The sequence below is a fragment of the Rhamphochromis longiceps genome, linkage group LG4 (assembly GCF_057381845.1).
Source record: "Rhamphochromis longiceps isolate RC_006_pf linkage group LG4, R_longiceps_female_GT1.1, whole genome shotgun sequence".
NCBI classification, from domain to species: Eukaryota; Metazoa; Chordata; class Actinopteri; order Cichliformes; family Cichlidae; genus Rhamphochromis; species Rhamphochromis longiceps.
This window is the reverse complement of record NC_140560.1, coordinates 6,234,649-6,247,927: the sequence shown is the minus strand read 5'-3', so window position 1 is coordinate 6,247,927 and position 13,279 is coordinate 6,234,649. Positions and strand designations below refer to the sequence as shown.

The following is a 13,279-nucleotide window of genomic DNA, read 5'->3' as shown; positions in this document are numbered from 1 at the left end:
GCGCTGTCGACCTTATGTGCTCCACAATAATGTTTAATATTTAGTATTTACTGTTATATTCACATAGATCATCGTGATGTTGTTTATTATGTTGCTCTTTTTTTTCTTCTGCTTGTTTTCTCTTTTTTCTTTCTCAGCAGGTGATCCAGGTGATTGATATATGTATTTTTTGTCTACTTATTTTGTTTGTTTTTGTTGTTTGCCCTTTATCCCCTTCCCTCTTCCCCGCTGTTTTTCTTTCCCCCTTTCTTTCTCCCCTTTCTTTTCCCCAGTCAAATCTGTCCTGTATTTAGCAAGTGAAAATAAAATAAAATAAAGAATAAAAGGTGAATCAAATAGACCATTACGGCAAGGCTGGGATGGTCCATTTGGCAAAGTAAATCCGTTGGGCATCTTTCTTTGTCTTTAGACAATAATTCTGATGACAAAAGAGCCAAATGGGACAGGCCAAAAATAAAAAATAAGGTTAACAAATGTACTAAAAAACACTACACACAAACAAAGTTAGAGATTCATTTTACTTTTAGCATCAGTCAACTTTGTAAACATATTTTTACAGATATCACAATAATAATTTTCTAAAACCACCATAACTGCAAAGTGAAAAACCTTGTTTCACAGAGAAAAACAAAACATGTACAAGACATTACACAAAGTCATATAAGCACTGTCAGTATAACATAATAATGCAATAGTGTCATTGCATTTCATTCCTCTGTGGACATGTGAAGTTGCTACATTGAGCCACAAAACATTTACTGTTTAAACCCTGAATTGTTGGATTCTTGAACCCTTTCAATCCCCCTGCTTGGTGCCTCACGGCGGTTGTGATTGCTAAAACAAAAAGACGCATAATAAGCACTTCAAAACCGTCGTAGGATCAGGTTTAGGCTTGAGCTGCTTCCTGTTTGTCACCTTTGTCCCTCCTTTTCAGAACTCTAGTAAAGTGTTGAACATCTGAAGCCAGTGACCATAGCTGGAATGAAAACAGACCTCAGAGGGTTAGAAGCGCTCTTTTTTTTCAATGTCATCAAATGTTTACTCATCAGAGATGATTAGATCAATGGGATTTTCTCTCTAGGTTTGTGCTTAATGTGCTCAAAAAGAAGTCATGCCCCAAATTTGATTGCATCTGTTTTTCTTTTAATAAAATATAAATTTCTTACAAAAACACAATATAAAAAGTTAAATCTGGTGAAATCTGTTCAATTCAAATTTACTTGATTGTTATAGATTCAGTTTATATCAAACATATCAGTTGCATTTTACACAAAATTACTGCAAAAGAATCTTTTATGAGTGTACAATGTAAAACACATTTAGGTCACTGTTGTTGTGAAGCAGCACTTTATGAATAAAACTGAACTGAACTGGATGCTGCAGGTCAGGCCTGTTAGCTGTCAGAGGGCAGGTTTACACGTACTTCTGAGCTGAAGGTTCACAGGTTGACATTTAACTCATACTGGATATTAAAAGGTTGTTTTCATGCAAGTGATGGGGCAGAATCCACCGTTTTTTGTGCAAGAACGTGTGTTACAAATCTGAACACAAAGCTGCACTAGTCTCACTAGTGTTAAGCTCCCCACAGAGAACAGCACTTTAGAGCAGTTGTTGGGATAAGTGAACATGGGGGGACCTCTAGTGTCTCCTCTACAAAATTATATTGAAATAACAGCAATGAGGACTTAGCCCTTGTATGCCTCTCTTGTCAGCAAGGTAACGCAAAAACTACAATTTAATGAACTGTTCAATTTGGTGTGTATCTGGAGTCTCCTCTCAAAGAATAAGTTGGGTACCGGCCTTGAGATTTGTGTATGCACTCTCACAGTGCCCTCTGAGGTAATTCAGTAATCGAGAAATAAAATAAAGCTGGTGTGATGCATGACGTGTGAATTTTAACGGATAACGCATAATACTGGAAACAATGAAGACAGAAAGTCTATATAGGGAGAAAAGAGGGAGAAGGAAGAATTGACAAGGGAAAAGAAGGAAAAAAGACAAAGAGGATGACAGGAAAAGAAATGAGATGAAGCAGAATATTAAAGGGAAAAGAAAGAAAATGAAGGAACAAGAAGAACAAACATGATGAAAAGAGAATGAGAAGGAGAGAAAGAAAGAAAATAAAAAATATCATAATAATCTAATACAGGAAAATTAACTACAAGGAAACAGAGAAAAGGAAGGGAAGGAAAGGTTGAGAGAAAAAAATGAAGAATAATCCCAGAAGGACAGAAAGAAGATGAAAAGAAAGAGAATAAGAGGATGGCGGATGGAAGAAAGAAAACAAAACAGAAGACTAAGACGATGAATGGATAGATTGGGGTGGGATGATGAGAAATTAAAAGAGGACAAACATTGTTTATGTACTTTTTCTCATGCATGGGGGAAGATGTGTCCACCATCTAAATGCTCACCGGGACGCCATCTGAAGCCTTGATGTGTCGGCGGATGACAGCCTTGGCTATTTCCCTGAGGAGAGTGTCCTTGCTGTACTTCATGTTCGCTTTCACCGTCTCCAACAAAAACTCGATTTTCTGCTGGCTGAATGGAAGCTGGAAGGTGGAGAACTCCTTCATCTTTGCTTTGAACTCGTTCTCATCTGGACCAGAAGAGAATTGCTGATGATCATGGCTGACATTATGTGATGTTTTTTTCCTTTTCTCTATGTGTGGTGTGTGTTTGATGAACCTTTGCAGTTCTGCCTGTTGAAGAGTGGCATGTAAAGGATGGTGGGCTCCTTCTTTTTCCCCTTGAAAACATAGCAGGGCCTTGGCCAGTCTTTCTCCTTCAGGAATTTCTCCTCTAACTTTGGGAAAGGTTTCTTCAGTTTGGCTGCATAGTCTCTGGCGAGAATCAGAGTCTGTGTGGAGAATTTCACATTAGTTTTTCCTGAAGCTGTGTGGATACATTTACGTGACATATCACATATGCTCGCACCTTACCCTGAAGGTTTCGTCAGCTCCGTATTCCAGAGCAATAAGGAGGTCAGTGTCTCTCTTTTCTCCCAAGAAGGGGGGGTAGGGCATGTTTATCATCACACCAGCATCTATGAGCTGCAGAAACTCTTTAACTCTAATGCATGATGGCACTCTGACATCTTCCAAAAAACATAAATAACAATATATCATTCAGTTCCCAGTTTTTATCATCTATCAAGCAAAACATAGTACTCTAAAAAATAAATGTATGGTAAAGTTTAAGAACATCAGTCTACCTGGGTATTGGTAGAGGAAGTTTTCAGTTTTGCCCCATTCCAGTTTTTTAATCTGTGTGATGAGTGTTTGTATAAACCAAGAAACTGGGGAAACAAACCAAGCAACATAATGAAGAACTGAAAGCTGCAACTTGCTATCTGCATTTAATACATGCACCACATATGTGACAATCGTGCTCATTTGGAGTCATTTTCTGGTTGTCAGATGGTCATGATCATATCGTAACATCACTCCTGCTTTTGAGCTGCACCGTGGACAACAACAGAGCTCAGGGTATCAACCACACTGCTTATCTCACACCATCTTCTTGAACTAGCCTACCAGAAAGCCAACACAGATTTGTCCTTGGAAAAGTGGGATAAAACAAACTGTAATGTGACCATGGAACAAAAGACACAAACCCATTAACCACAGGTCCTCACAGACCGACTGGATGGTTTCACCATACCAAGCAAGCACACTCATTTGCAGAATTCCTCATTCAAAAACCTGCAGACCAGTTTCTATTTATCATACGTGTATTATGATATAAGTACATATATCTGTGAAGGTTCTCGGTCATCTGGGTCATAAGTCTAAGGAGCTTGGAAAGCAAAGCGTCTGGACTTTAAGTTTCCTTAAAGATGTTTCACCTCTCATCAGAGAAGTGAAGCACAACATAGAAGAGCCTCTTTGATGGGACAAGACTCGGCTGTCCATCTGCATCTAAAGGTCAAAGGTTCGAGGATGCCAATGTTCACATTTTGGACAGAGAAGACAGACGGTTTGAAAGAGGGCTGAAAGAGGCAATCGATGTCCAGTGTGAACGACCATCTTTGAACAGAGATGGTGGTTTATGACACTAACTGTCTGCCATCGATAATCCAGTTTTGAGATCCTTCCCAGATGCCTTACTCACATCCTGGGCCTTCTGCCCTCAGGAAATCACATGATAGGGTTGGTCAAGGTTTCACAATGGGCCCACCTGAAACCTTGGCTGATTGTGACCTACACCCGTTTTCACACTTTGGCTCGTGTGATTAGGTAGCGGATCAATAAGGGGTCCATGACCCTCTTGGGGACACTCTCACAGGGTTTAAATCTGGGACTCTTCACCAGTTGCTCTTAGAACTGAAGAAGTTCTCGGATGAGAGGTGAAATGTCTTCAAGAAAGCTTAAAGAAGTCCAGACGTTTCTTTCAAAGCTCCTTAGAATATAACTACGTAGTTTCATAGTGGTGACAGTGTTTGAATCTTTTACCAAAACACAAACTACTCACTCATCAGCACTCCATCTTTTGAGCCTCGTACTCTTCTCTTTTTTTTTTTGCTTTGCCATCCTAAACATAATTTATAATTCTGCTGCTATATATGCTGAAAAATAAATAGTTACATTTTGTGACAGGCAGTGAGGTCAGGAAATACCCAGCATGCCCCTCTGCCATCACACATTTTAAAGATATTTGAGACTTGTTTAGCCTCTGACCACACATGATAGAAAATGATTATTACAGTAAATATGTCAATTTACGACACAACAACAGCATACAAACCATTGTAATATCAATGCCTGATGAAAATCGGTGTGAATTTGATAGCAGTGTGACTGATTCAGGACATGCAATGTCCCACTGGTATTGATTACATCATATACCTAAAATGCTGACCATTTATACACCATACCACACTTTCTGACCATTGCAGGCAGACAATGTACTGCCAAGACGCTTTCAGTGAACTGCATGGAGCTGTCAGAGTCAATGCATGTCACAGCAGGGGCTCAGTTTTGTATTGGATTTTGACTCGTTTGGATATGTGACTCATAAATGTTCTGTTTTAGTTCCTTACATAAGCTCTCATTCATTTTTTGTTGCACAGGCACATTTTACAATCATTAATGTGCCAGCTTCTGACTGTTTTTTAAAGAAAGTAAGAAGTATATTGTATCTTTAACTCTGGATTTGGTAAAGACCAAAAACAGATGGAAATGCTATATACATAAAACTGAATTGAATTAAAGTAATAGTCACAGCAGACATTGTGCCCATACCGTCTCACTCTCAGCTTTCTTTCTGCTAAAACTGTGTTGATCAACAATAACAAACTTTATATTACTGACCGTAATATCTGGCTGGTCCTTCATCCATATTCTGACTCCACGACTGTAAGGAGGCCAAAGTTTTCTGACACCAGTCCTTAAAGATCACATTATGCAGTTCTAAGAGCTTCATCTCAGATGATGCAGTGTAGTTTATTTTGATGCCCTCTAAAAAATAAGATCATATGTTCACTTTTAGATGAATCGTTTTCACATTAACAGTCAGTATTAACTGAAGCAAACAGTAAAGTGTTTTCTGGACGTCTGTAGATCAGGAGTCTGTTGTTATCACTTGTAATGAGTCCAAAAACTGCAATGGTGGTACTGGTACAATAAAACAGCTTTCAGGTGTTTATCCATCGCTTTTTGTCATAGCTGAAGTTGTCTTGTGGCACATATTATTTGGGCAAACACCAGCAATATAGATGTTTTGGGTTTGTTGTTGACTCTTTAAATTAAATTAATTCAATTTAAATTTAATTTGATCTGGACTGATTTTATGGCACCGGCCAAACTTAATATACTTGTGATAAAACACTGTTTACAGGTTGCTCATGATATTCATATGAAGTGCACACTCAGGATATAACCTCTAAAACATAAACTCGGATTAAAATAATTTCAAATGGAATAAAAAAGCTAGGGTGACCAGAAGGTCCTGGGTTCGAATCCACACTTTCTATGGTCTTACTATGTCTGTGTGGACACTCTCTGGGTACGACGGCTTCCTCCTACAGTCCAAAGACACGCATGGGGTGCACCGGCGATTCTAAAGAAACTCGAGGTGTGAATGTGAACGTGAATAGTTGTCTGTCTCCGTGACCTGCCACACAACTCTGAATTGGATAAAGGAAAGAAAATGGATGGATGATCCAGTTATAGTAACATGTAATGACTGTACCTTTAGTCCAGAGAAACTCCAACGGGTTGTTTTCATCAGTAGCTTCCTTCCCCACTAGAACTGAGCACACACAAACAGTTGTTTAGTTCTACTGTCGCATATTAAATGCATTTAGCAAATGCTTTCTCATAACAAGACACATTCAGATTTCTACCTTTTAACCAGTCAAGAATATAGGTCACCACACTCTCATCGTCTGCTAAAGCACTCCCCACTAAGCCTGCAGAACAGACCAGACACACAAAGGAGACACACTGTGAAAACATTAATATTAATAATAAAAATAGAACAATATACCTATGAGGAAAACTGTAAATAAAAATAATATTAGGGCAAGGGAATAGTGGAAGACATGTCGGAGGTTCTTGGCACTGTACAGCAGTCTGAGGACAGGATTTTGCACGATCCAGTATCATCACATGAGCAGTGCAGTTGTATACAGGTACAGATATTCCTGAGGCTCCACAGAGAGCCACACGCAGGTACCTGCATCACACTGACAAGCATCTACTTGTCAGTAGATCTGACAAGTAGATCTAAAAGCATCTTGCATGACCTCTTAACAGCAATAACAAATGTTCATTTAATTATTATTTGATCTCTATTTGAACTGTAAATAACAAAATACATGAATTTAGTGTTTGTTGGCCAAGTGTATTTTGTCTGAGGTTTAAAGTGACAGCTGGTGACCTTTGCAACAATGCTCATGACACAAGATAAAAGTTATTATTATTATTACATTCCTTTGTTTGGCGGAGTTGGTGTTTCTAGCAGACAAAGAGATGGACGCACCTTGCAGCGTGACCATGTCTAGTTCTGGCCCTTTGACGTCAGAACCAGCTCCATGAATTCTGCTGCCCAGGTTTGGAGTGTTAATGAAGAGACCCAGATCTATGAAGCCAGCTTGATGAGGAGTCATCTCAAACCATTTGCCTGAGACAAACACAGAAAAACAGAAGCAAAAAGACTGAGTCAGTGACTCAAAGAAGAGCAATATACACATGAATAACATTTGGAGACGTATGTTTGCGTAATTGTTTGTTTTTAGTACCTTTTTCAGAATCATGTTGCAAGCAGTTTTTGTTCACTGTGCTATAAATGGGATAAGGATTGGTGATGCTTGTGCCATCCTCAGAAAGACTTCGGACATCCAACTGACAAAAACAACGAACCAGATAAATAAATAAATAAATAAACCGTCAACACTAAACTGAGATAAATGAAATAAATACAAAATTAAGACCGGGATGGATCATGTGCTTTAGGAACATAAATTATGAAAACTAACAAGACCTCTCTTATTTGCAGTCTGATAAAACCTTATTGAATTCTTACGTGATATTGCATTTTTCTTGCTGTAACTGCCTAATAACCTAACAATGACCTGAGAGCAATCCACACCAGCTGCATTGCAGAGCATTGCGTCACTTCATACGCATCAGTGATTGCCCCCAGAATGCATTGAACAGACAGAAGAATCAGGAATGACACAGTGGAAAGGATGCAGTAGTATGTATGTCACATGGAGCATGTGATAACATGGTCACAAAGTGAAGATGGGCTTTTTAGCTGGAAAATCACCCTGGACCAGCAGCGGAACTACCTGCTGAACTGGATTCCATCTCACCCGTCACTCCTACTCATTCTTTTTTCCCATGATGATTTTTTTAATGTTAGAAAAGGTTGATTCTGGTTTAGGCTCATACTGACGTTTTGCTCTTCATCTGTTCATCTGTAGAATTTAATTATGGTAATCAAATTATACCAGAGAGGATTTTAGAAGGAAGTCGGTGCATTTTAGGTCATCAGGTGTGTCTTCTGGAATTCTGCTGTAATCTTACTTCCCTGATTTGCATTTGTGTAGCTCGCAGCATTACCCTATACAGCGTAAAGTCTCTGCTTCTCCTGAAGCTTAATTTAGACTTCTGTGTTAAATCTATGATGTAGCCTAAGGGCAAGTTATAACAATATTTATGTCTTTTTTAAAGCATCATAATAAAGTGTATTCTTATCATGTTGTGATAGAGCGAGTACACTGACACCTGGTGGTTTAGCGCAGACTTTTAGTATGCTGTATGGAGACACAAGCCTTTCTGTCATTATTAGCATAATGTTTGCATTCATTCATTTATTCAGTTCACAGGCATCCTGCAGTGTGAAGCCACATTACCGTGTTTCTGGATTTCCAGAATAAAATGAGTCCAGTTGAGTTCTTTTGGCCTTACCTGTTTCATGATGAAACCAGAGGTTAAGACCCCCCAGATGTCAGTGAGAGAGAAGTGACCATCTTTTGCCCTCTTGGCCAAAAAGATCAGAACATCCGTAAGCCCAATCCCAGGCTTCGACAGCCTGGACACAGCATTGTCCATGTTGGTGCTCCACTGGTGGTCACTGTATAAGGTGGCCATGGACCTGAGGGAAACAGTCAGACCACAAAATACTCAGCCCACGCACATTATAATGAACTATTCAGCCTTCTAGCTAGTAAAGTCTAGCTAACCAGTTATGTATAGCGTGACTCTGTCTGTACTTGTTTACCAGGCAGACCCAGAAACTCCTCCCAGGTAGAGCACAGTGTCCAGCAAACCATCTTTTTCCATCTGAAAGAGGGATCCCATCAGACCCACAGCTGCTCTCTGACCTCCGCCTGACCCCAACAGTGCAATGTGAGGAACCATATCCTGGTGAAAAGAGAGAGAAAAACAGGTGGGTGATGGAAAAATAAAGTTACCCAGTGGACAGATGAGACAGTCCAATGAGAATGAAGTGCTCTGTTTGGTCCAGATTTCTCTGATTTCTAATGCGCATGTTATCCTATTTAATAATTCCTGGAAATGGCCAAGCAGACAAGTCAAGAGATCTTAAAGTGATCGGAAATTTATGTCATTGTACTCTAGTTTATATATATGCTGTATATATAAAAAAGCTGAAAAGCTGGCTGGCACTGAAAAATAAGCTACTGACAAAGAAAAAGGGAAGGAAGAAAAAAAGACTTATGACTTATGTATTTGAGAGTTTTCTCACCAGTGTACATGTGAGTCCCAGTTTATTGAGTGATTTCTGAACTACTTGTTTCCTCCTCAGGACAAACTCCTGCTCTCCAGCAGATAAGGACTGTGACTGATGTACATACTTCTGCAACACACAAGGAAGTATTACAGGACGCACATAAGAAAACTTTTGGATTTGGATGGTTTGGATCTACAACATAAATATTAACTATGTAAAGTGTCATTTTAAATATACACTTTAAAAGATTTGCCATTTAAAAAAACATGACAAAAAACTAGATAAACATGTGTAAAAACATTGAATTTCTCTTTAATGTTTGACTGTTTCTGGATCTTGACTGTTTCATAACGAACATCATGAGTTACACATCCATTAAAAGCCAAACATCATATCTTTCTATCTCATTCTTGGATTCATAATGCAAACACAACAAGAGCACTCAAACCACTCTGTACATGATTAAATATGAAACATCAGGACTCATAAGACCTGCTTCAGAAGACATTTAGCTTCTGTGGACTGAATGATTTTCTTCACCTTGAACTCTGAAAGAGCTGGATTCTTCTGCTGAGGGACTGTCCACAGGTTCCTCCTGTTGTCCACAGGTAGTCCCATAGATCCCATCATCACAATACAAGCACAGAGCAGACCAGTCGCCCGGCTGGTATATCCACACAACATGGCTGGATGTGGACGGAGCAGACTAAAGATTCTTGTCTAGCTCAGAAGTCCTTTTTATGTCCTGCTATCAGGCAACTTCATGGTAAATTAGAACAATGCTGACGTCAAACAGACATATCAGAAAATGATATGGAGGCAGAACAAGTTGTGTATGTTCACATCTAACTGTCCTTCATATCACTCTAACAGTGCGTTTATCTGCAAAGCAAAACATAACTTTTTTTTCTTGTGTTGTAATTTAAATAAAGCCTTTATTTTGTTGGGTAAAGGTTTTGGAGAAAAAAGTTCTTTAACTATTTTACATTTGAATTTATTCAGTCATTTATAGGCCGGGTTCTGCCTCAAGTTGTTATTCAAAGATTTGTATAGCACTTTTGTCAGACAAAGGTTCACTGCTTCAAACTGAGAAAGAAAAAATATATATAGAAACTGTAATTCAAGCTAAATAAAATATAAAAGAAAGTATATGATTATCTAAAAGCCTGGGTAAAAAATAACATCTTTATGTTTTATGATCTAAACATAACATAGCAGAGTGAATAGTTAAAAGGACAGCATTATACAGAGTAGGTGCTACGGCCTGGAAACCATGGTCTCCATGAGTCTTTAGGTGAGTATGAAGCACGACCTGAAGACCTGACACAGTGAGAGGAGGAATATGTCTGCAATATATGTTAGTGCAAGGCTCTGAAAGTGAAGATGCAAATTTTAAAATGTATTCTAAACTTAACTGAGAGCAAATAAAATGGGAGTAATGTGTGAGCTCCTATTAGTCCTGGTTAAAACTGTTGCTGCAGCATTTTGAACAATTTGAAGGAGATTTTAAGATGTTTTCCTAATACAGAAAAAAGAGAATTACAAACACAATAATCTAAATGAGAGGAAATGAAATCATGGATAACCATTTCCTTTACAGCTTAAGACACAACATCTCTCACTTGAGCAACATTGTTCAGATGGAGAAAAGGAGAATGAGTCAGCTGCTTACTGAACGCACCCAGAGAGACACAACCATCCAGTACAACACAAAGCTTACTAACAGAAAAAAGACAAAAGAACCTAAGGATCCAACACATGCTTTAATCTTCAAACCGTCAGGAGCAATAAGCAGAATCTCAGCTTTTCTTCATTTAACTGCAAAGAATTTACAGTAGGGTAATCTTTAGTACCTCCAAACACGGTAATACAGTAGAAAGGACATGTGCTTTAAAACAGTAACACAGCTGAATATCATCAGCATAAAAAATTTAGGAAATCTTATGAAAACTTGGCAAATATATAGCAAGCAAAGCAGAGGCCCCTAAGGAGCCCCACAGGGGCCGTTTAGAAGTTTGCAGGTAGTGTGTAGATGAGACTTTTAAAACAATGGTTCAACAGGGACATTCTTGAAAAATGTATCAAAGTTATTAGATACGATCGAACAGAATTAAAACTTTTTCGAAACAATGATTTGGGTAAAATATCTGTAGGGCATGACAAAGGTTATCGTTGGTTATCTGCTATGTTCTCCAAAAGAAGCAGAAAAAATAAAGCTTTCCACTATGTTACAAGCCATTAAAAAGAAGGCTAGATGTTGGTGAAACTGCCTGCACATTTTTATTTTCCCTACAAAAATACTGGTATATATGGAGATGTGGGAGGTCAGTTCGATTTATTTACATAGCACCAAAACACAACAATCAAACAACTGCTTTTGACCAAGCACAGCGGGAAGGAAAAACTCCATTTTAACAGGCAGAAACCTCTAGGAGGCTCAGGCATAGCCATTTGCTGAGACTGGTGATGGGAGGAAGACAGGATAGTGGACACACTGTGGAAGACAGACTGAGTTTAATAAAAAAATAATGATTGATTTCAGGGCGGTGTATAAACACATTGTGAGTGAAAAATGTGAGTGAAGAAGAAAAAGTTGACATTTGATTTTACCATAGTATTTCCATATTAGGCAATACTTGTGTAAAAGTCCCACACATGGTAGGAATTAACATTCCTCTGCGTGTTTGGGCTCATTTGACTTCTTGTTCTGCACAGACAAATTTAGCTAGAAGGAAGCTGACAGAAACAAGAAGTTTCCCTGCGGGGTGAATTGAACTTTTTAATTTGAAAAGAAGGTTGGCTTCGCAACATGCAAACAGGACTAACAGGTTTCATGAATGCAGTGGTTTGTCTTTGCTTTGTGAATTCTGTCATTCTTTCACAGGCAGCGGACAACATGGAGGGCAATGTAGCTCTGTCTGAGGTGAGGCATCAATGAGAATAGATTTGAATTGACTATATGTTGCATGGTCTATGTCGTAGTTGAACATCTAAATTATTAAGTTAAAGTGCCATTTAGATCTATTTTGTATTTTTTAAAAAATACAATTCATAACTGTAGTTACTTTACAGACATATGCAGATAATACAAAACATACAAATAATCTGTGATATATTTATATATAAGAAGACTTAAAATAAGGAGCTAGCCTGAAGAATATTAAGTCAACTAGTTATTATTATAGAAATTATGCATTTACAGATGTATATCATTTCTATCCTGGCAAATTTCTATATTGCCTTTTATTAGATTATTCTTATTTCCGTTTATACAGTGTGGATGAACTGAAAGATATTAGCATTCATATATACTATCATAAACATATTCCCTGGGAAATGTGAGGAAAAAGTGAATATGCCTTCTTTATAAGGTTTCATATGATATTACTCTGCTGCAGCATATGAATGTACAATATACAATATGTGTAGCACATTTCAGTGTCTGAGTCAGCTTACCTCTGGGTTGAAGTCAGTGCTTCTCTGTCTTGATTGTTTTTGCAGAGACCTATCCGTCAGTCCCACTCTCTGTGTGCTGGTGAAAAGGAGTATGTTCACAAGAGGAAACAAATAGTTCTGCATTCACTCAACACTCTGGAAATCAACTGTACAGCTGTAAGATAGAAACTGTCTCCTCATCCTTCTGTTTCCCCCCTCCCCTTTCTTTTTTCCCTTTGACTTTAATCTCCAGCTCGACTTACCTCATACATTTTTTTTCACCAAATGTGTGTAGTACTTAAAGTACACTCAACAAAAATATAAACGCAACACCTTTGTTACTGCTCCCATTCCCCATGGGATGGACGTAGAGACCTAAAATTCATTCCAGATACACAATATAACCATCCCTCCCAAACAGTGGTCACAAATCAGTCCAAATGTGTGGTAGTGGGCACATCTGCTATATTGAGATAATCCATCCCACCTCACAGGTGTGCCACATCAGGATGCTGATCTGACATCATGAGTAGTGCACAGGTGTACCTCAGACTGCCCATAACAAAAGGCCACCCTGGAATGTGCAGTTTTGTCTCACAGCAAAATGCCACAGATGCCACAAGCAATGAGGACGCGTGCAATT

General features: G+C 38.5%; 2 protein-coding genes across 2 annotated transcripts in view; one reads left to right on the top strand and one right to left on the bottom strand.

The window, feature by feature from the left end:
* Nucleotides 1-516: 516 nt before the first annotated feature.
* LOC146670914 (cytosolic phospholipase A2 gamma-like) lies at nt 517-12,785 on the bottom strand. Its single transcript, XM_085403021.1, has 15 exons — nt 12,658-12,785; nt 9,742-9,960; nt 9,217-9,327; nt 8,731-8,873; nt 8,418-8,604; nt 7,244-7,346; nt 6,985-7,125; nt 6,347-6,412; nt 6,193-6,252; nt 5,313-5,459; nt 3,215-3,298; nt 2,943-3,097; nt 2,689-2,860; nt 2,415-2,599; nt 517-976 (listed from the first exon to the last, which is right to left on the bottom strand). The coding sequence occupies exons 2-15, from the start codon at nt 9,883-9,885 to the stop codon at nt 887-889; spliced, it is 1,788 nt and encodes a 595-aa protein (XP_085259147.1). The 5' UTR covers nt 9,886-9,960; nt 12,658-12,785; the 3' UTR covers nt 517-886.
* Nucleotides 11,905-13,279, top strand: part of LOC146670913 (cytosolic phospholipase A2 gamma-like) — a 17,631-nt gene continuing 16,256 nt past the window's right edge. The window contains exons 1-2 of the mRNA XM_085403022.1: nt 11,905-12,124; nt 12,703-12,813. Of these exons, the coding sequence (XP_085259148.1) occupies nt 12,011-12,124; nt 12,703-12,813 (225 nt within the window). The 5' untranslated portion in view covers nt 11,905-12,010. The remainder of the gene's footprint in view (nt 12,125-12,702; nt 12,814-13,279) is intronic.

Excerpts from the sequence above, each read along its gene's own strand:
- LOC146670914 (XM_085403021.1), bottom strand. The coding sequence starts at position 9,885 with ATGTTGTGTGGATATACCAGCCGGGCGACTGGTCTGCTCTGTGCTTGT. Across the intron at positions 9,328-9,741 it reads CAGCTCTTTCAGAGTTCAAG|AAGTATGTACATCAGTCACA; the intron begins GTGAAGAAAATC and ends TGTGTGTTGCAG. Across the intron at positions 8,874-9,216 it reads TGGGACTCACATGTACACTG|GATATGGTTCCTCACATTGC; the intron begins GTGAGAAAACTC and ends TCTTTTCACCAG.